Here is a 22,614-nt window from a genome sequence, read left to right as displayed (position 1 = left end):
TGCAGCTGCAACATTACCTCTCAGCTCCTAAATTCAATTCCACGATTAATGAAGGCCAATACACCGTATGCCTTCTTAACCACAGAGTCAACCTGCGCAGCTGCTTTGAGCTTCCTATGGACTCGGACCCCAAGATCCCTCTGATCCTCCACACTGCCAAGAGTCTTACCATTAATACTATATTCTGCCATCATATTTGACCTACCAAAATGAACCACTTCATACTTATCTGGGTTGAACTCCATCTGCCACTTCTCAGCCCAGTTTTGCATCCTATGTAACCCGCTGTAACCTCTGACAGTCCTCCAAACTATCCACAACACCTCCAACCTTTGTGTCATCAGCAAACTTTCTAACCCATCCCTCCACTTCCTCATCCAAGTCATTTATAAAAATCACGAAGAGTAAGGGTCACAGAACAGATCCCTGAGGCACACCACTGGTCACCAACCTCCATGCAAAATATGACCTGTCAACAACCACTCTTTGCCTTCTGTGGGCAAGCCAATTCTGGATCCACAAAGCAATGTCCCCTTGGATCCCATGCCTCCTTACTTCCTCAATAAGCTTTGCATGGGGTACCTTATCAAATGCCTTGCTGAAATCCATATACATCTACTGCTCTTCCTTCATCAATGTGTTTAGTCACATCCTCAAAAAATTCAATCAGGTTTGTAAGGCATGACTTGCCCTTGACAAAGCCATGCTAACTATTCCTAGTCATACATACCCCCCCAAATATTCATAAATCCTGCCTCTCAGGATCTTATCCATCAACTTACCAACCACTAAAGTAAGACCCACTGGTCTATAATTTCCTGGGCTACCTCTACTCCCTTTCTTGAATAAAGGAACAACATCCGCAACCCTCCAATCCTCCGGAACCTCTCCCGTCCCCATTGATGATGCAAGGATCCATCGCCAGAGGCTCAGCAATCTCCTCCCTCAACTCCCACAGTAGCCTGGAGTACATCTTATCCTGTCCCAGTGACTTATCCAACTTGATGCTTTCCAAAAGCTCCAGCACATCGCTCTTTCTTAATATCTACATGCTGAAGCTTTTCAGTCTGCTGCAAGTCATCACTAAGATCTTTTTCCATAGTGAATACTGAAGGAAAGTATTCATTAAGTACCTCTGCTATTTCCTCCGGTTCCAAACACACTTTCCCACTGTCACACTCGTTAAGTCCTATTCTTTCACGTATTATCATTTTGCTCTTCACATACTTGTAGAATGCCTTGGGGTTTTCCTTAATCCTGCCCACCAAGGCCTTCTCATGGCCCCTTCTGGCTCTCCTAATTTCCTTCTTAAGCTCCTTCCTGTTAGCCTTATAATCTTCTATATCTCTAACATTACCTTGCTCTCTCAACCTTTTGTAAGCTTTTCGTTTCTTCTTGACTAGATTTACTACAGCCTTTGTACACCATGGTTCCTGTACCCTACCATAACTTCCCTGTCTCATTGGAATGTACCTATGCAGAATTCCACATAAATATCCCCTGAACATTCGCCACATTTCTTCCGTACCTTTCCCTGAGAACATCTGTTCCCAATTTAAGCTTCCAAGTTCCTGCCTGAAAGCTTCATAATTCCCCTTACTCCAATTAAACACTTTCCTAACTTGTCTGTTCCTATCTCTCTCCAATGCTATTGTAAAGAAGATAGAATTATGATCACTATCTCCAAAATGCTCTTCAACTGAGAGATCTGACACCTGACCAGGTTAATTTCCCAATACCAAATCAAGTACAGTCTCTCCTCTTCTAGGCTTATCTACATATTGTGTCAAGAAACCTTCCTGAACACACCTAATATGCCTTTTATTCAGACAGAAACGTACAAAGTCCGTACTCTCCAAATTTCACTTTTGAAGGCCTCCCACTTACCAGGTACACTTTTGCTAGAAAACAACCAGTCTCAATCTACACTTGCCAGATCGTTTCTGTTACCATAAAAGTTGGCCCTTCTCCAATTTAGAACCTTAATCTGAATACCAGACCTATCCTTTTCCATAATTACCTTGAAACTAATGGCACTATAATCACTAGATGCCATGTGTTCCCCTTCTGTCAGCTGCCCTGTCTCATTCCCTGATAGGATATCTAGTATCACAGTCCCTTTGGGACTTCTGTGTCCTCATGTATGCCCTCTTCTCATTGCTACCATCAGGGAGGAAGTACAGGAGCCTGAAGACACACTCAATGATTCAGGAATAGTTTCTTTCCCTATGTCATCAGATTTCTGAATGGACATTGAACCCATGAACACTACCTCACTATTTTATGTTTTCTCTTTCTGCACTACTTAACACATAATTCTTTATGTAACTGACAGTTTTTATTATGGATTGCAATGTATTGCTAGTGCAAAACAACAAATTTCACAGCATATTGCCAGTGATATTAAACCTGATTCTGATTCTGGAAACTTCCTGAACACAAACTCTTTCCCATCCAGCCCTCTTGAAATATGGGAGTCCCAGATAATGTGGAAAGTTAAAATCATCTACTCTCACAAGCTCATGTTAAAAATATTTAAAAAGTTGGTGCCATGGATTTTTGTAGACCCAGACAACTTCTTCTACATCATCCACAAAACAGCTTATTCTTCCATTCTATGCCTTTCTTTTCAAGGTTGCTAGGATTCTGTCAGAGCCTATGATCTACAGTTCAAACTACGGTTCTCCACAAATTCCGTCTAGCGGAATTAGTTCTTACTCTCAATCATTTCTCCTTTGGCTCCTCCCACTTCCTGCAAACCAAGGGTGTAGCCATGGGCACCCATATGGGTCCCAGTTATGCCTGCCTTTTTGTTGGCTTTGTGGAACAGTCCATGTTCCAAGTCTATACCGGTATCCATCCCCCTCTTTTCCTTCGCTACATCGAAGACTGCATTAGCGCTGCCAATTGCACGCATGCTGAGCTCGTCGACTTCATTAACTTTACCTCCAACTTTCACCCTGCCCTCAAATTTACCTGGTTCATTTCCGACACCTCCCTCCCCTTTCTTGATCTTTCTGTCTCCATCTCTGGAGACGGCCTATCTACTGATATCTACTATAAGCCTACAGACTCTCACAGCTACCTGGACTATTCCTCTTCCCATCCGTCCCTTGCAAAAAGGCTATCCCCTTCTCACAATTCCTCCGTCTCCGCCGCATCTGCTCTCAGGATGAGGCTTTTCATTCCAGGACGAAGGAGGTGTCTTCCTTTTTTAAACAAAGGGGCTTCCCTTCGTCCACCATCAACTCTGCTCTCAAACGCATCTCTCCCATTTCCTGCACATCTGCCCTCACCCCATCCACCCGCCACCCCACTCGGGATAGGGTTCCCCTTGTCCTTACCTACCACCCCACCAGCCTCCAGGTCCAATGTATAATTCTCCATAACTTCCGCCACCTCCAATGTGATCCCACCACCAAACACATTTTTCCCTCCCCCCCTTTCTGCTTTTCGCAGGGATCGCTCCCTACATGACTCCCTAGTCCACTCGTCCCCCCCCATCCCTTCCCACCGATCTCCCTCCTGGCACTTATCCTTGTAAACAGAACAAGTGCTACACCTGCCCTTACACTTCCTCCCTCACCACCATTCAGGGCCCCAGACAGTCCTTCCAGGTGAGGCGACACTTCACCTGTGAGTCGGCTGGTGTGGTATACTGCGTCCAGTGCTCCCGGTGTGGCCTTTTATATATATTGATGAGACCCAACGCAGACTGGGAGACCGTTTCGCTGAACACCTATGCTCGGTCCGCCAGAAAAAGCAGGATCTCCCAGTGGCCACACATTTTAATTCCACATCCCATTCCCATTCTGATATGTCTATCCATGGTTTCCTCTATTGTCAAAATGAATCCAAACTCAGGTTGGAGGAACAACACCTTATATACTGGCTGGGTAGCCCCCAACCTGATGGCATGAACATTGACTTCCCTAACTTCTGTTAATGCCCCTCCTCCCCTTCTTACCCCATCCCTGACATATTTAGTTGTTTGCCTGTTCTCCATCTCCCTCTGGTGCTTCCCCCCCTTTCTTTCTCCTGAGGCCTCCTGTCCCATGATCCTTTCCCTTCTCCAGCTCTGTATCACTTTCGCCAATCACCTTTCCAGCTCTTAGCTTCATCCCACCCCCTCCCGTCTTCTCCTATCATTTTGCATTTCCCCCTCCCCCCACTACTTTCAAATCTCTTACTATCTTTCCTTTCAGTTAGTCCTGACGAAGGGTCTCGGCCCGAAATGTCGACAGCGCTTCTCCCTATAGATACTGCCTGGCCTGCTGTGTTCCACCAGCATTTTGTGTATGTTGTTGTTTGAATTTCCAGCATCTGCAGATTTCCTCGTGTGTGTTCTCCACAAATGGTGGTTCCTGGCACCGGCCGTGTGGCCTGGCAGTTCGATATTTCCTGCAGCAGCCTGGAAGACGTGTCTTCAGGGGCGGCACTGTGGGCAACCCAAATCCTCACCAATTTTGAAAGCTGGAACATCATGGGAGCCTGAAATATCGGGGGGGGTTTGTGTGTGTGTGTGTGTGCGTGTGCGTGTGTGCGTGCGCGTGCATGTCCTCTTTAACATCAGGAGGCTTCACGCAACCACAAAACTCCACAGAGAACGGGTCCTGGAGCTGCAGTATGCAGATGACTGTGCTCTTGTGGCCCATACACCGGAGGATCTTCAGACTGTCTTTATTGTGGCGGTGAGAGCGTACAGCAGGATGGGGTTGACCGTCAATACCACCAAGACAGAAGTGATTTGCCAATGGAGTATCTGTGTCCCACACACCCTACCTGCCTTCACTGTTGGTGATGAAAAGCTGTCAATAGTGCCATCTTTCAAATATCTGGGGAGCATTCTCTCTGAGGATAGCGGCATTGACAATGACATCCAGAGCTGCATTAAACAGGCATCAGCTGCCTTCGGGAGACTTCGACGCAGAGTCTTTCAGAACAGGAGCCTTCATCCCTCCACAAAGGTCGCCATATACCAAGCAGTCTGTGTCACCACCCTCCTTTATGGCTGTGAAGCTTGGGTAACCTACAGCCGTCACATCAAGTCCTTGGAGCATTTCTACATAAGCTGCCTTCAGCGCATCCTGGGAATTACCTGGCGTGAGCGGGTGCCTCACACTGAAATACTAGTAAAGACCAACTGCAGAAGTATAGAGGCCATGATCATCCAGCGTCAGTTGCAGTGGCTGGGGCATGTGATAAGGATGCCCGCATGTTGGCTCCCCTACAGAATGTTATACGGCCAGCTACATCACTGCTGCTGACTGTAACACTTGGTGACAGCTGTGTAGGGATGGGGTTCGTATTCTGGAGATGGAAAGAACAACCAGAAGACAGCAGAAGAGAGCCAGGAGAAATGCAGCCATGGTTGTCATCACTACCACATATACATGTCCCACCTGCAATAGAGCTTGTGGGTCCAGGATAGGACCGTGTAGTCATCAAAGATCTCACCGTTAAAGGAGTGGATGTCATCATCGGATTCTGATGGACAACTGAAGTATATACACACACACACACACACACAAACAAACACTATATACATATACACAGACACACACGCGCTCCCACTCTATCACATCTATAACAATGGAACCCAGAAAGTGAGCTGCCTGTCCTGCCCTTCCTGCAAGCAAGTCTCACTAATGGCTATAATGTCATAATTCCATATGCTGATCCATGCCCCAAGCTCACCTGCCTTTCCTACAATACTCCATGCACTGAAAGATACACAGCTCAAATCATTCGTCCCACCATTCTCATCCTTTCAATTCTTGACTTTGTATATGTAGGCTTAACAACATCTTTCTCCACAGCCACTCCACTATCCATTCTGGCATTCTGGCTCCCATCCTCCCCTGCAACTCTATTTTAAACTACTCCAGCCACCCCCCCCCCCACCCAGTACAGCAATAGCAAACCTTCCTGCGAGGCTATTAGCCCCCCTCCAGTTCTGGTGCAAACCATCCCTTCTGTATAGTTCCCACTTACCCTGCAAGCAGAGGTTCCCAAGCTGGGGAACACAGGCCCCTTGGCATAAAAAAGGTTGGGAACCCCTGCCTACAAGAGAGCCCAATGATCCAAAAGTCTGAAGCCTTCCATCCTGCACCATCTCCTTAGCCACGTGTTAAACTGTACGACCTTCCTATTTCTAGCCTCTCTAGCACATGACATGGGTAGCAATCCTGAGACCACAACCCTGGAGTTTGCCCTTTAACTTAGCACCTAACTTCCTGAACTCACTTTGTTGTACTTCATCACCCCTCCTACCCACATAATTGGCAATGGCAAAAAACATGACCTCTGGCTACACACCCTCCCACAAGAATACTGTGGACTTGATCTGAGATGTCCCTGACCCCAGCACCTGGAAGGTAATATACCATCTGGGGATCTCATTCTCATCCATAGAAACTCCTGTCTCCTAACCAATGAATCCCCTATGACTACAGCTCACCTCTTCTCCCCTCCCTCCCCTTTCTGAGTCACCTGACCACTGTAGCTTTCCTCTGCTACGTCATTTCTTCCCCCCCCCCCAAACAGTATCCAATGCTGTATACCTGTTTTTGAGAAGAATGGCCACAGGAGTATTCTGTACAGGCGGCCTATCCCCTTTTCACCTTCCTGACAGTCATTCATTTACCTGTGTCCTGCACCTTGGGTGTAACTACCTCCCCAGAATGTCCTGTCTAATAACCCCTCAGCTTCTCGAGTGTCCGGAATTCATCCAGCTCCAACTCCTTAACCACTGACCACAGCTGGAGCAACACAGTGGATTGTAGAAAGTAAAAAGGTCAGGAGTAGCAAAGTTTCCCAGTGGAAGATTTACGCAAGAGAAGAATTTTATATCAATAAACACAGTTTTGGATGGGATGAATTAATGAAGAGTGAACATTCCGAGGACAAGCAACAGTACAACATACAAATCAAACATGGTAAAGGATTGAGATCGGATCAGCTGCAAGTGGGCTTAAAAAAGATGAATGCAATCATTTTGTAGAGATTGAAGCAAGTCATCTTTGCAATGGATCCCCAACAACACTGAAAGCCCCTTCTTCACACTGACTAAAAGTATCACAGAATTCTCAAACCATCAAAGCAGGCATCCAGCAAGTCACTCTCCATAAAGCCCTGCAAATTGTTTCCCTTCATTCCATCAAATCCAAGCAAGAACAATTAGAGCTGTTCAATAAACGATGAGCTAGCAGGCATTATCAATAGCTTAGGAACAAAACCGCAGAAAAAAAATTTTTAGAAGTGATATCAAGTTCACCCAGAACAAATGTCTGAAGAAAAATATTTTTTAAAATATGTGCAATTCAGTGAGTAACCCTATCCACAAACTATCCAAATGGAATGGTAAAGTGTTAGCATTAAGTTCATTTGCAACTTGATTTAATATTCAGGTGTTGCAAACCAACCATGCTTGAAACAAAAACTTTGTATTTTAAGCATGGATGAATGAAATATATAATAAAGCTTTAAAATATAATCAACTTTCTAAGGGCACAATTGAGAGCATCCTGACTGGCTGTGTCACTGCCTGGTATGGGAACTGTACTTCACTCAGTCGCAGGACTCTGCAGAGAGTGGTGTAGACAACCCAGCGCATCTGTAGTTGTGAACTTCCCAGTATTCAGGACGTTTACAAAGACAGGTGTGTAAAAAGAGCTGGCAGGATCATTGGGGACCTAAATCACACCAACCCCAAACTGTTCCAGCTGCAACAATCCAGGAAATGGTACTGCAGCATAAAAGCCAGGACCAACAGGCTCTGGGACAGCTTCTGCCACTAGGCCATCAGACTGATTAATTCATGCTGATACAATTATATTTCTATATTATATTGACTGTCCTCTTGTACATACTATTTATTAAAACTACTATAAATTGCGCATTGCATATTTAGCGGAGACATAACGTAAAGATTTTCACTCATGTATATGACGGATCTAAGTAATAAAGTAAATTCAATTCAATTCAAAACAAAAATGTTTTTCTTGTACGGACACATCCCCAGAAATGTATTGGAGATGAGTACATACAAGAAAAACATTTCAGAAAACAATTATTACATATAGATTGCTGATTACTTTGTTACAGCAACAAAAACTGTAAAAAAGTTTCTATCATTTCAGTTTGAAATCATTTCTATATAATTAGTTTGCAGTTTACAAAGTGCCTGGAAGTACCAATAGGATATAAACAAGTTTAACCTCTTGATACAATAGTCAAAGAGCCAAACAACTTCCAAATTAGGTGAGAAATCAATAAATAATACAAACAAGTTGCAACAGTTATACGTGCACTTTACTTAATGCTACTCAATGGCGCAAGGAAAGCATTGCCATACACTACTGGACATGTTGCACACAAAATCTTCATTACAGGGCATTCTTCATTACAGAGCTGAATTTTATCCTTATCGTCATCAAACTGACTCGTGTAAATGAACTTTATTTAGATAACTGATCAACCCTCATTCACGCAAATTGTTTTTTTTTTTTGCTTTAGGTGTTGACAGTGGGTGCGTGATGTTTGAAAACTCAATCGGTGTAGCTTATTTTAAAAAGTACCTAGCACCCATTCTGCCTCGCTAAGTAAACTATTAACTTTGTTGTAAATTCGTGCCTAGTATACAGGAGTCATGTGTGTACCGGCGGAAACACACAGCACTTTTGATCTACTTGACTATATTTAATAACAGATTAGGGTTAAAAAAAATCAAGCTTTTAAAAGAGAAAATGCTTGTTATAAATTCAGAGATCCACTGTCTGGTGAAGGGGAAATTCGGTGTTTCTACTGGAACTGAGCACCACAAACAAAAAAACATACCAGAAACTCTACTGGTTGTGAACGCAAATTTATAATTTTTATAAAAGTTGTCATCCGTAGGACGTTGGCTTTACCTGCGTCAGACGGGAGCGGGCTCTAAGACCTCTTGAACCATTAAAATACGAGCCCGTCTCCTCACTGTCTCAGTACCTCGCTCGCATCCTCCATTACAGCCGCCGCGCACCCCTGACGTCACCGAATCGTGCGTACTAACCTTTCAACTCAGCAGGCTATTTTATTCAAAAACACGCAATTTCAAAAAGTTACCGTCCAAACGAGTATGAATTAGGTTTTTAAAATGCTGGTAAATCTGGAGGGATGTGGTGTGGTTCGGACGGGAGAGGGGTTGCGACGTAATGCCGGTCGGGGTGACGTAGTGCACATCTCTGCCCGTGTGGCGACGGCCGTTGGATCGCTCTCGCCCTCACAGCTGGCAAATGATCGGCCGTCTGGATTAATGCCCCCGACTCGGCTGCCCTGAACTCTCGGCAGCAATGAGCTGGATTTTCCCGGTGTCAAAGGGCGGCGGCGGCCACCTGCCGCCTCTCACTAACTTACAGCAACAGCGCCAGCGGCAGATCGAGTCGGTGAAGAGCTCGCACAGTGGGTGAGTGTGCAGAGCTGTTCGTCCACCTTGTCATAAAGTTGACATCGAGAATATCTCTGCAAACCTGCGTGTTGCGTCTTAATATTTCAAATGCTACAGGATGGTAATATACGGATGTGTTAATAAAGCGATCGAGCCGGGTCTGTCGCATCCCTGTAGATTATTTGGCTATGTATGATAAGAAAGGAATTCACCCTGGCTCTGCCGGCCTATTTATTTTTTTATCGGGGTAGAGTATTAATTCTAGGAAAGGTATCTTGTGTGTGTTTTGTAAGTATTGCTTCCATATTGATATTAGTTTATGAATGTCAATATGTTCCAAGATACATTGAAAAGCTTGTCTCGCATACTGGTTATGCAGATTAAATTATTACACGGGGCATTGAGCTAGGAATAGGTAAAACGATAATGCAGGAGAAAGTGTAAGCGCTACCAATAAAAAGTGCAGTGTAGGTAAACGGCAAAATGCAAGATCATAACAAGGTGGATTGTGAGACCAAGTGTCTCTTATCGTACGAGAGAGAGAGTGAGAAGTTTCAATTTCCTGGATGGCAAGATCTCTGGGGACCTAACCTGGGTCCAGCATTCTGACAAGCTGCATCACTGTCTGGTATGTGGGGGGAGGGGGACTACTGCACAGGACCGAAAGAAGCTGCAGAGGATCGTAGATTTAGTCAGCTCCATCTTGGGTACTAGCCTACAAAGTACACAGGACATCTTCAAGGAGCGGTGTCTCAGAAAGGCAGCGTCCATTAATAAAGACCCCCAACATGCCCTTTTCTCACTGTTGTCATCGGGTACGAGGTACAGAAGCCTGGGGGCACACACTCAGCGATTCAGGAACAGCTTCTTTCCCTCTGCCATCTGATTCCTAATTTGACATTGAACCCGTGACCACTACTTCACTTTTTAAATATATATTGTTTCTGTTTTTGCACGATTTTTAATGTATTCAATATACATTAAAATTGATTTACGTATTATTATTATTATTTTTCTTCTTCTATATTATGTATTGCATTGGACTGCTGCTGCTGCTAAGTTAACAAATTCACAACACATGCCGTGATAATAAACCTGATTCTGATTCTGAAGAGGTCCATTCAAGAGACTAATAACAGTGGAAAAGAAGTTGCACTTGAGCCTGGTGGGATGTGCTTTCATGTTTTTGTGTCTTCTGTTGGATGGGAGAGGGAAGAAGATACTGAAAACATCATCGGGGTCTCTCCATCTCTCCCCCCCCCCCCCCACCCTGCCCCCATTCAGGACATCTATCGGAAGCACTGCATATGCAGTCTCCCCAATATTGTCAAGACCCCTCCCATTATTCCCATAATCTCATTAACCTCCTGCGCCTGGCAGAAAATACTGCAGCATAAGAACCAGAACTGTCAGACTGGGTAACAGATTCTATCCACTACTCCTCCCCAGCTATTAGACTACTGCCTCCACTCCCGAATTCATAGACACACTCTCATTCCTACACTGGTTACTTTTCATCTTTTATTGCCGCTGTCACATATTTAAGCTATTTCTTGTTTTATTATAATAATGCCTGTAACCATATAACAATTACAGCACGGAAACAGGCCATCTCGGCCCTTCTAGTCCATGCCGAACGCTTACTCTCACCTAGTCCCACTGGCCTGCACTCAGCCCATAACCCTCCATTCCTTTCCTGTCCGTATACCTATCCAATGTTACTCTAAATGACAATACTGAACCTGCCTCTACCACTTCTACTGGAAGCTCATTCCACACGGCTACCACTCTCTGAGTAAAGACATTCCCCCTCGTGTTACCCTTAAACTTTTGCCCCCTAACTCTCAACTCATGTCTTCTTGTTTGAATCTCCCCTACTCTCAATGGAAAAAGCCTATCCACGTCAACTCTATCTATCCTCCTCATAAATTTAAATACCTCTATCAAGTCCCTCCTCAACCTTCTACGCTCCAAAGAATAAAGACCTAACTTGTTCAACCTTTCCCTGTAACTTAAGTGCTGAAACCCAGGTAAATCTTCTCTGTACTCTGTCTATTTTGTTGACATCTTTCCTGTAATTCGGTGACCAAAACTGTACACAATACTCCAAATTCGGCCTTACCAATGCCTTGTATAATTTTAACATTACATCCCAACTCCTATACTCAATGCTCTGATTTATAAAGGCCAGCATACCAAAAACTTTCTTCACCACCCTATCCACATGAGATTCCACCTTCAGGGAACTATGCACCATTATTCCTCGATCACTCTGTTCCACTGCATTCTTCAATGCCCTACCATTTACCATGTATGTCCTATTTGGATTATTCCTACCAAAATGTAGCACCTCACACTTATCAGCATTAAACTACATCTGCCATCGTTCAGCCCACTCTTCTAACTGGCCTAAATCTCTCTGCAAGCGTTGAAAACCTACTTCATTATCCCCAATGCCACCTACCTTAGTATCATCTGCATACTTACTAATCCAATTTACCACCCCATCATCCAGATCATGTAATATTTAATATATATTATAATATATAATATATCCCCCGTGCCATGCAGGGACTTGTGCTAATATTATTTTGTGACTATTTGTTGGATCGTAACTATATTATCGGTGGGTACCTTGGTCACGTAGGAATGATGTTTTGTTTAGCTGTATACATGTGTATGGCTAAATGGCAATAAACCTGAACGGGAAGTGAGATTGTCTGGAATGGGTAGGATCGTTGATTATGCTGGCTGCTTTACTGAGGCAACGAGAGGTATAGACAGATTCCTTAGACTGGTTTCAGTGATGTGCTGAGTTGTGTCCCCAATTCTCTGCAGTTTCTTATGGTAATGTGCAGAGCAGTTGCCATAGCTGTCAGTTATACAAAATGTACAGTACAACTTGTACCAATATAGAACAGAGTGTATCAGTAAAACACAAATTATGATAGCACATTGGCACAGTCACTAGAATTCATGTCCAGAGATCTGGATTCAGTCCTGACCTCCTGTGCTACTTAGAATTGGGGGAAGGAGAATATCATGAAGGGAATAGAGATAAAAATAGTGCTGATGGGTTAAAGGTCTGTTTCCATGCTGTATTTGGCAAACTTTCTTGTTAATTACATCAAGAAATCTAACATAAAAGAAGTAATTGCTCAATAATGTCAGATCAGCAGAATAGTTAGAGTATAATAATGAACAGCGATATGACGCTATCTTGTTATTCATAGTAATTTTTATTCTTTTTGGTGTACTGCTGCCACTAAACAAATTTCACTTCAAAAAAGTCAGCGAGAATAAACCTGATTCTGATAAGGACTTTACATAACAGCAATCCAGCTCCCTTCTCCGTTTAGATACAGGGTCTTGACCCAAAACATCTACTGTAATGTCCATCTGCAGATGCTGCCTGACCCACTGAGTTCTTCCAACATTTTATTTTCTGTTGCCTTCTTCCTGTGGTTCTTTTCTGTTACACTGCAAGTTCTTCCTTCAGCTTCTTATCCAGTTCCAATTTAAATGTTACAGTTGAATATGGCACTTCTGCAAGTTGAATCAGAGGCTCTGCTGTCCTTTGATACTGACAACACAGGAGCGGAGTTAGGCCATTGGGTCTGCTCCACCATTCCATTGTGGCTGATTCATTATTCCTCTCATACTCATTCTCCTGCCTTCTCCCTGTAACTTTTGATGCCCTTACAAATCAAGAACCTATCAACTTTCACTTTAAATGTACCCAATGATTTCGCCTCCATAGCCATCTGTGGTAATGAATTCCACAAATTCCCCCTCATCCCTATTCTAAAGGTACACCCTTCTATTCAGAGACTATCCCTTCTGGTCCTAGACTCCCTCAGTAATGTGTCTGTAATTTATTTTTTAAAAATGTGAGTGCCCTAATTATTCAATTTATTGGTTAATGAAACACAAGGGTGATTGGCCACAAGAACATAGTTTTTTCTGAGTTGAAGGAATGGATTATGCTTGTTGGCAGGAATGGGAGACTTTAAGTTTGGTAGTGGTGAACTATCTTAGCCCAGAAAATTCAAAATAAGAAAAATCATGGAGGACTGTGCTGAACAATGTCATTTTTTTTTAGAAAACTTGTCCATATTTACATAGCAAACACGAGGAAATCTGCAGATGCTGGAAATTCAAACAACAACACACACAAAATGCTGGTAGAACACAGCAGGCCAGGCAGCATATATAGGGAGAATCTCTTACTATCTTTCCTTTCGGTTAGTCCTGACGAAGGGTCTCGGCCCGAAACGTCGACAGCGCTTCTCCCTATAGATGCTGCCTAGCCTGCTGTGTTCTACCAGCATTTTGTGTGTGTGTTGTTGTCCATATTTACATAATTATTTGAAATAAAGGATTGTTGCCCTGTAATTAAGATAGTTAATTTTTTGTTCATATGAAATATGGCTGACGAGCATTTCCCATTCCACTTTCTACCTCTCTTGCTAATTCTTGCTTGATCCCTTCTCCTCACCTCTCTTTACTGCCCATTTAATTCTCAATATTAAATTTCAATGACCCACTATTGACATCATTTGCACTGATAGTATGACAATGATTCAGATGCATTAATTCAAAATTCATACATTCCACTTAAAATTTGTTTTTGTAGATTGTTTTTCTTTATAGTTCCAAATTATATATATTGTTATATTATTTATTAAGATACAGTGTGAAATAGGCCCTTCCAGCCCTTTAAGCCACACTGCCTAGCAGCTCCCAGTTTAACCCTAGCCTAAACACAGAGCAATTTTCAATAACCAATTATCGTACCAACCGCTACATCTTTCGACTGTGGGAAGAAACCGGAGCACCCGACAGAAACCCATGCAGTCACGGGCAGAACATACAAACTCCTTGCGTACAGCAGCAGGAATTGAACCTGGGTCACCGGTACTGTAAAGCATTGTGCTAACAACTACGCTACTGCACTGCTCTTAACTTGGGTCAGAAACGTTGTAAATTTTATTGTTGGCAAGGTGTGGACAGTTATTTTGTTTTTCAGTGATTTTTCTTAGAATGGAAAAACAAACACCAATTGTATTTAAACCCAGTCAAATAGACCACTTATTAAAAGTTAAAAACAATGAAGCGGAAGGTTGTACAGTCGGCCCTCCTTATCCGCGGGGTATTGGTTCCTGGACCCCTCGCAGATACCAAAATACGTGGATGCTCAAGTCCTTTATGCAACCTGTCTCAATCCATTGGACCTTAGGACCCAGCGGAACCCCAGACCTTATTTAATCTGTCTCATCCCACTGGACATTAGGACCCGGTGCCAGAGCTCTGAATGCGCAGTGTTTTTGTTCATGAAAATAATCATGATCACAATCGAAAATAAGGTGGAAGTAATAAAGCAATCGGAAAGAGTTGAAATGCCATCGGTCATTGGAAAAGTGTTAGGCTACAGTCGGTCAACAATCGGAACAATTTTAAAGGATAAAGTGAGAAAGGCTCTGCCCCAATGAAAGCTACAATTATTACTAAGCAATGCAGTGGTTTAATTATTGGGTTTTGGGTTTTTGATCCTCACATCAACCCAGCATGGTGGAAAGCGCACTCGGGAGCGATCTGTCCCGAGTCCCGAGAACTTCCGTTCCCAAGCCCGCCACTGAAACATACGTTCTTAAGTGTTTTATATGCATAGAAAGGTAAAATATATACTATATACTAAGAAAAATGTTTGACTAACTGACGCTAAATAATACCGGATGTACCTGTTCCGACCTACAGAGTAAGAGAACTTCCAATTTTTTTCGATCCCAATGCAAGATAATCCACTCACATGCTCCCATATACTTTAAATCATCTCTAGATTACTTATAATACCTAATACAATGTAAATGCTATGTAAAATGGTTGTTAATACTGCATTGTTTAGGGAATAATGACAAGCAAAAAAAGTCTGTACATGCTCGAACAACAAGTGCTGGAAGAGCACTTCCGGGTTTTCGCGATTCGCGTTTGGTTGAATTAGCGCATGCGGAATCCGCGGATAAGGAGGGCCGACTGTACTAAAATTTGATGTTAAGATTGGAATAAAAATGGCAGCAATAACAAGTGTAATAAATCATTATTAATTGTCTTCATTATTTTGTGCAGTGTAGTGGAAATACAGAAGGATGTGGAATACAGGCTGCCTTTTACAGTAAATAATAAAACCATCAATTTAAACATGTAAGTATGAAATGCTGAGATATTTTACATGGATTGTATTTGTACACAATTTTTTCCATTTAGCTGAGTATGGTAAAGGGAAATTTTACAAGAATTTAGAGTTTTTTGTTTTTCTACCATATCACCAGCCTGCTATTATTTTAAATGTCCATAAATACCACAGCTTTGGGCCATGTATTGGATTCCAGCAATCTGGCTTTTTCCTGACACAGCAGGACAGAATGTAGATTGCTCAGTTACAAAATAATATTTTTTTGTTTTAATCACATCTAACGTGCAATAAAATTGACTAGGTCCTTCAGGCCATTTTCCACCCTTTAGCTGATCACATGAATGGCATGTTTAAAGGACGTATGAAGTGTTATATGGGAAATTGAATTGTTTTGTTCAGTAATGATATTAATTAGATGGTCAGTAGTTAATTTTGGAACAACTATATCCTGGTAATGCAACACTGGAAGAGATTGCTGTGTAAGGCATATTCCTCTACTCGCCTTTATATCCAGGCTGGCCTTGCACAGAATATGTCACTCATTCCATTCCTGATTATCCTATCCCCTCACAACTCTGGTTCCCAGAGTGGAATCCCCAGCTCCCAATTATCCTCCTTTCTCCTCAACTGATGTCAAGATCCATCTCACACTCTTTTCCCCATTAATTACCTGCTCCACTTGCTTCTTAGGCTCCTGTCTCAACATCACTTGCCCCCTCCCTTCCACCAACTTACCAAGACTCATCAGAAACCACCCCAAACCATCGGTATCAGCACTTGTATTCATGCTGATGCTCTTCAATCCTGGTTGATCCTATGAAGCAGGCACTCCCCAACAGTTTGGTGGGTGCTATCCTTTTCACTGGTTATGTACGATGCCTTTTGTGTCATACCACCAATGTAAGCTTCTCAGCACTACTTAGTATTGTGATGATAGATCCACAACCTAAATGGTTGTAGATACATCCTATCACTCAGTTTGCTTTTATAATAGCATTCTCCAAAATCAAGGACTTTAAAAATTATCTTTTCATTTGTTTTCTTGTTGAGTTCAGATCTTAGAACTGTTTTGGATTCTGATTTTCATCATGAATATATATTGATGCTAGTGGACTAAATTGATACATTTCATTGATTAAATAAAACAGTAAAAGTTAAATATATGCTAGAGTGAATAAGAATCTGAGGAAGGTTTCAGGCAGGGTGTTATTGCAAACTGGGGAAAATGAACATTTGTTTTTGAGGGATTAAAATGGAAGCAGGAAGCATCATATAGAAACTCAAAATACAGAAGTAAAAGTTAAAAGCCTTCTATAATTTTTAAATTAGTATTATATTTGCAGTGCAGTTCAAGATGAAGAAAACAAATTAAAGTAGATGAACAAAAGCAGTACTGGAATAACTCAACAGATCAAGCAGCATCTGTGGAGGGAAGGGGTTGATCAATGTTTCAGGTCGAGACTCTGAATCAGGATTAAGAATGTAAAGGGAAAACAGCCAGTATGTAAGAGACAGAGAGAGGTTAGTAGGTGATAGCTAGAATCAGATAAGGGAGAGATGATGGGCAAGCAGAATCAGGTTGATGGAGGAGATAGGAAAGTGAGTGGGTGATGGTCAAATGAAACCACTTGGGGAGGGTAATGAGTCTGGGTAACAAGTGGGGGGAAGGGATGTAGAAAGTGAACAAAGAGAGAACCCAAATGGACCAGTTGGAGTGGGTTGCCAAAAGTTAAAAAATTCAGTGTTCATATCATTGGGTTGAAGGCTTCCCAAGTTGGCCTTATCCTAGCAGTGGAGAAGGCTGAAAACTGCCAGTAGGGAACAGGAAGGGAAGTTAAAATAACATCTAATCAGAAACACAAGATGACATTACATGCAGAGTTTAGGTGCTCTGCAACAGTCACCTACTCTTGCTGTGTGGAGGAGTCTGCATCTTGAGCATGGAATACAATTGACCAAGTTAGATGAAGTGTACATTCATCTCTGCCTCACTTTTAAGGGCTATTTAGGTCGCTGGTAGTGGTGAAGGAGGAGTTGTTGGACTCCATGCTATTGCAGGGGTGGGAAGTGTCAAGAGAGGGGTGGGTGGAAGGGAATGAATGGACAGAGTCATTGAGAGAGTGGTCCCTGCAGACAGTGGAAAGTTGGGAAGAGGGAAAGTTGTGGCTAGTGTGGAATATTGTTGAAACTGGCAGATATTTTGAAAAATTGTGTGCTGGATATGGAGGCTAATAGGGTGAAAGGTGAGAATCAGTGGATCTCTACTTCTGTATTATCTGTGGAGAGGAGTGGCGAGAGCAGACATACAGGAAATGGAGGAAGTACATGTGAAGGCTCTATCGACTGCAGAGAGTGGAGGTCACATTTCCTGAAGAAAGAGGACATTTCAGAAACTCAGAGTAGAAAGGCTGGTATTAAGAACAGATGTGGCAGTGATTGAAAAACAGAAAAGAAAGAGAGGGTACCCTACCAGGAGACTGGGTGGCAAGAGATATATTTGTGGTAGCTGTGGGGATCTGTAGGTTTAAAGAAGATATACATGGATAGTTTCCTTTGTTAAGAGGAGGCAGAAAAGGAAGAGAAATATCAGAAAAACTCTGGGTGAATTTAACAGCAAAGTTGGTGCTGGAGGTGATAAATTTGGCGGTTTCTGCATGAGTGCTGGAAGAGACAACAATACTGTGAACAGTGTAGTGAAGAAAGAGTTTGAGATGGTTGCCAGAGTAGGTTTGGAACACGAACTGTTCCACATAACAAACAGAAAGAAGAGCATCACCTTGTATTCTGATTGGGTAGTCTACTGCCCAATCATGTAAACATTGAATGCTCCAATTTCAGATAACACACAACCCCTGTGTACCTTTCCTGCATTATTGCTTCCCTTCTGGTTCCAGCTATCACCTACCAACTTCCATCTCAAAACTTCCCCTGACCCTCCACTTCCCTCTCCCACCTGGTCCTTAAGCCATTTCATCTAGTTTCACCAGTCACCTACCAGTTTCTGCCTCATTCCTCCCTCACACTTCCATATAAGGGTTGTCATTCCACTGTACTCTCAGTCCTGATGCAGGGTCTCAACCGGAAACATCGACTATACCCTTGTCTCCACAGATGTTGCTTGACTCACTGAGTTCTTCCAGCTCTGCAATCTCTTTTGTCTCTTTCAGATAAAAATGAATACTAAGGATGTGAGAGATCTCCCAAGGAAATACGAAAAGCAGTAGTACAAAAGAACTATTTAGATCAAAGATGCATTGTACATTTTTCATGAAAGTAGAAAAAGAAGCTGTTTGTGAACATACTTCTGAGGAGCGACAAGTATAAATGAAATGCAAGGAAGGTCATACGTCATTGTTTTTGGAAGTTATAGATCATGTGCCCTATCAATTTTTCTTTCAACAATATTTTTGGCACTTTTTAAAATGCCTGCTTATTTTTTAATATTTGATTCTGAGAAAGCCATTGAGTTCACTTCCCTCCACAAATACTGAATAGCTTTGGTGTGTTTAATAACTTTAGAGTTTCAGTTTTGTCAAAAACCTTTTAAAGTACTCATATTTAATTAGAAAATAAACAACTGAGTTGCAGAAGGATAATGTGACCCTTGTAAAAATCAGTTTGGTTCAACTGGACTTCCTTTTTAAAAAAAAGAGTATCTACTCTTCAGTATTACATTTGTTTAAAGCACTGAGGTGCATAAATCGAACCATGTTATTTGCTTAAGTGAATAAAGATCAAGAAAAAAATTATCCTGTTTTACGTTTCTTTTTTCTTCTGCAAAATAGCTTGCTTCCTCCTCAGTTTCCACAAGAAAAGCCTGTGATTTCTGTCTTCCCTCCAGTGCGGCATCATTTAGTGGACAAGCAAATGGGCACAATGGTGACAAGCCCAATGATCACAAATGTATGTGGCAAACTTCACTCTTTTACAGCTTGTATTTTTCTTAAGTATGTAATCATAGTATTGTACATTTGATTCTTTAATATAAATTCAAAAGACTTATGACCATCAGATAAAGAATGTCACATCATAAATGGTCCTATCATGGCATTGCATGTTAGATTCTGAGGTTATTTTGCATTGGAGCTTTTACCATTTGGCATGAAAATGTAATATATAACAGAAATGCAGTTGTACACTGGAAAGGGGAAGATTACAAGGAGCTGAGTAACTTCCAGACAATTTTTTTTTCTTTCCTATAACTGTTACATTTAAAAATTGAGATAGAAACTGTAAGAATGGAGCAGACTGAAAAAGAGTAGATCAAAGCAAACTGCAAGGGGATAGAAATAATGAATAATTCATACACATGATTACAATTAGTGCTTCATTAACTTTTTTAAGTGGTTGAACTGAGTCGACTGACAGTCAGTGGTTTCCAAAAGGAATTGCTAGAGGTCAGCCATTTCCAGCTCAACCTGTCTTGGACATTCACACATACTCTGTCAATACAGAAGTCAGGCGCAAGCTGCAGGTCAGCAACTGGTGTGTTTAATCTTCCACCCCACCAATGGACTTGGGTTTGTGAGAGGAGCAGGGGCACTTTTATATCTAGTCCATCAAATTTACCACAGGGCTGGCTGCATTCATTTGAATACAGTTGATAGTTCTGTAGAAAAAGACAGGTATTTTGGTTAAATTATTTTAAATTTAAATGCTGTTTCATCTGCCATTTCTTTTCCAATATTTCCACCTCAATTCATCCTCCTTTTGTTCCAACAAAATTGTTTTGGCTTCTAGAAATACATCATTACCTTGCCTAATGCATTTTATTTCATGGTGTAGATCACTTGTCCTATTAATAAAAATATGTATTATTCAGTTATAATAACATGGATCTTTTTATTCAATATTGAAGTTCACAATGCATTCAGACCTTGGAAAAATTATTCAGACAATCCTTGATGAATTTTGGAAGAACCCTCCAGTGTTGGCCTCCAGTTCATCATCCTTTCCCTAGTAAGTATGATCATCTGTCTCATTTAGAATGTGTAGACTGGACAAAGGAGAGGCAGTGGATGTCATTTACTTGGATTTTCAGAAGGCATTTGATAAGGTTACACATGTGAGGCTGCTTAACTAGATAAAATCCCATGGCCTCACAGGAATGATACTGGCATGGGTAGAGGAATAACTGACAGGCAGGAGGCAGTGAATGTTAATAAAGGGGGTCTTTTCTGGTTGGCTGCTAGTCACTAGTGGTTTTCCTCGGATTGAGACAGGTATTGGGACTGCTACTTTTCACATTTTTTGTCAGTTATTTGAAAAAATGGAATTGATGGCTTTGTAGCAAAGTTTAGAGGTAATATGAGGATAAGTGGAGGAGTAGGTAGTGTTAAAGAAGCAATGTGATTGCAAAAGGACTTAGATAAATTAGAAGAAAAGGCAAAAAGGTGGCAGATGGAATACAGTGTTGGGAAATGTATGATAATGCATTTTGGTAAAAGGAAAATAGTGCAGCAGTTATCCAAATGGAGAGAAAATTCAAACATCAGAGGTGCAAAGGGACTTAGGATTCTTCATGCAAGACTCCCAGAAGGTTAATTTACAGGTTGTGTCTGTGGTAAAGAAGGCAAATGCAATGTTGGCATTTATTTCAAAAGGAATACCATACAGAAGCAAGGAGATAATGCTGAGGCTTTATAGGACATTGGCCAGGCCACACTTGAAGTATTGCCAATAGTTTTGGGCCCATATCTCAGAAAGGAGGTGTTGTCATTGGAGAGAGTCCAGAGGAGGTTCACAAGGATGATTCTGGGAATGAAGGGGTTAACATGCATTTGGCAGCTTTGGGCCTGTACTCACTGGAATTTAGAAAAATAGAGGGGATCTCATTGTAACCTAATGAATGTTGAAAGGACTAGATAGGGTGGATGTGGAGAGGCTGTTTCCTATGGTGGGGGCATCCAGAACTAGATAGCACAGCCTCAAAGTTAAGGGGTAACCTTTCAGAACAGAGGTAAAGAGGATTTTTTTTTAGCCGGAGAGCAGTGAATCAATCTGTTCAATCTCTGCCACAGACTGGTGGAGGCCAAGTCCATGGGTACATTTAAGGTGAAAGTTGATAGTCTCCTGATCAGTCAAGGCGTCAAAGGATGTGGCAAGAAGGCAGGTGTATGGGAGTGGGATCTGGGATCAGCCTTGATGGAATGGCAGAGCAGACTCAATGGGCCAAATGGCCTAATTCTGCTCCTATGTTTTATGGTCTAAAGATTTCTGCTTCAATGTTTTGGTTTGTGTCCAAAAAACATTTCTGTTACTATTTTGATACAATGAGTGGCTTGGATAGTTACAAACCAAGCATCTCCCTGTAGGAGGGAAATTGGAATTTTGGTTAAATGGTATCACAATAAAAATGTATTACTCAATGTCAGTAAAACCAAAGTGCTGATTATTGACTACATGAGGCAGTCCTCATTAGGGGATCACTGGTGGATAGGGTCAGTAAATTTAAATTCATTGGCATTATCATACCAGGATATTTCTTGGTACTGACTCATAAGTGCCTAATCAATATCCATTTGGACCCTGGAGGAGTATATAAGCCGGTATTCTGAGGAGACAACATCCTCAACTGTGCACTGATGATGGCTTCTTGATTGAAGCTGAAATGTCTGCAAACATTTTGCCAAGCTCGGTGATCAACAAAACTTGCACTAAGGGCCATTTCAAAGAAGGCACAGCAACATCTCTACTTTCTTAGAACTTTGCGCAAAATCTGCATGTCATCTAAAACCTTGACACACCTCTATAGAAGCACAGTAGAAAGTATTCTAACAGGTTGCATCGTGGCCTGTTATGGAAATACCAATGCCCAAGAATGGAAAATGCTACTAAAAGTGCTGGAGACTGCCCAGTACATCACAGGAAAAGCCTTGACACCACTGAGTACATCTACAAGGAATGCTGACACAAGAAAACAGCATCCATCAAGGACCCCATCCATCCAGGATGTGCTCTTTTCTCACTAGTACCATTGAGAAGAAGGTACAGG

General features: G+C 42.0%; 2 protein-coding genes across 4 annotated transcripts in view; one reads left to right on the top strand and one right to left on the bottom strand.

Moving 5' to 3' along the window:
• Nucleotides 1–9,040, bottom strand: part of LOC140737859 (CCR4-NOT transcription complex subunit 7) — a 46,414-nt gene extending 37,374 nt beyond the window's left edge. For both annotated transcript variants that reach the window (XM_073064591.1, XM_073064592.1), the window contains exon 1: nt 8,913–9,040. The gene's annotated coding sequence lies outside the window, so the exon portion shown is untranslated. The remainder of the gene's footprint in view (nt 1–8,912) is intronic.
• A 176-nt stretch (nt 9,041–9,216) lies between these two features.
• Nucleotides 9,217–22,614, top strand: part of vps37a (VPS37A subunit of ESCRT-I) — a 34,322-nt gene continuing 20,924 nt past the window's right edge. For both annotated transcript variants that reach the window (XM_073064589.1, XM_073064590.1), the window contains exons 1-4: nt 9,217–9,445; nt 15,554–15,628; nt 19,406–19,523; nt 20,479–20,579. In XM_073064589.1, the coding sequence (XP_072920690.1) occupies nt 9,333–9,445; nt 15,554–15,628; nt 19,406–19,523; nt 20,479–20,579 (407 nt within the window). In that variant the 5' untranslated portion in view covers nt 9,217–9,332. The remainder of the gene's footprint in view (nt 9,446–15,553; nt 15,629–19,405; nt 19,524–20,478; nt 20,580–22,614) is intronic.

This window comes from Hemitrygon akajei, chromosome 13 (genome assembly GCF_048418815.1).
Source record: "Hemitrygon akajei chromosome 13, sHemAka1.3, whole genome shotgun sequence".
In the NCBI taxonomy this organism is placed as follows: Eukaryota; Metazoa; Chordata; class Chondrichthyes; order Myliobatiformes; family Dasyatidae; genus Hemitrygon; species Hemitrygon akajei.
This window is presented reverse-complemented; position numbering and strand designations above follow the sequence as displayed.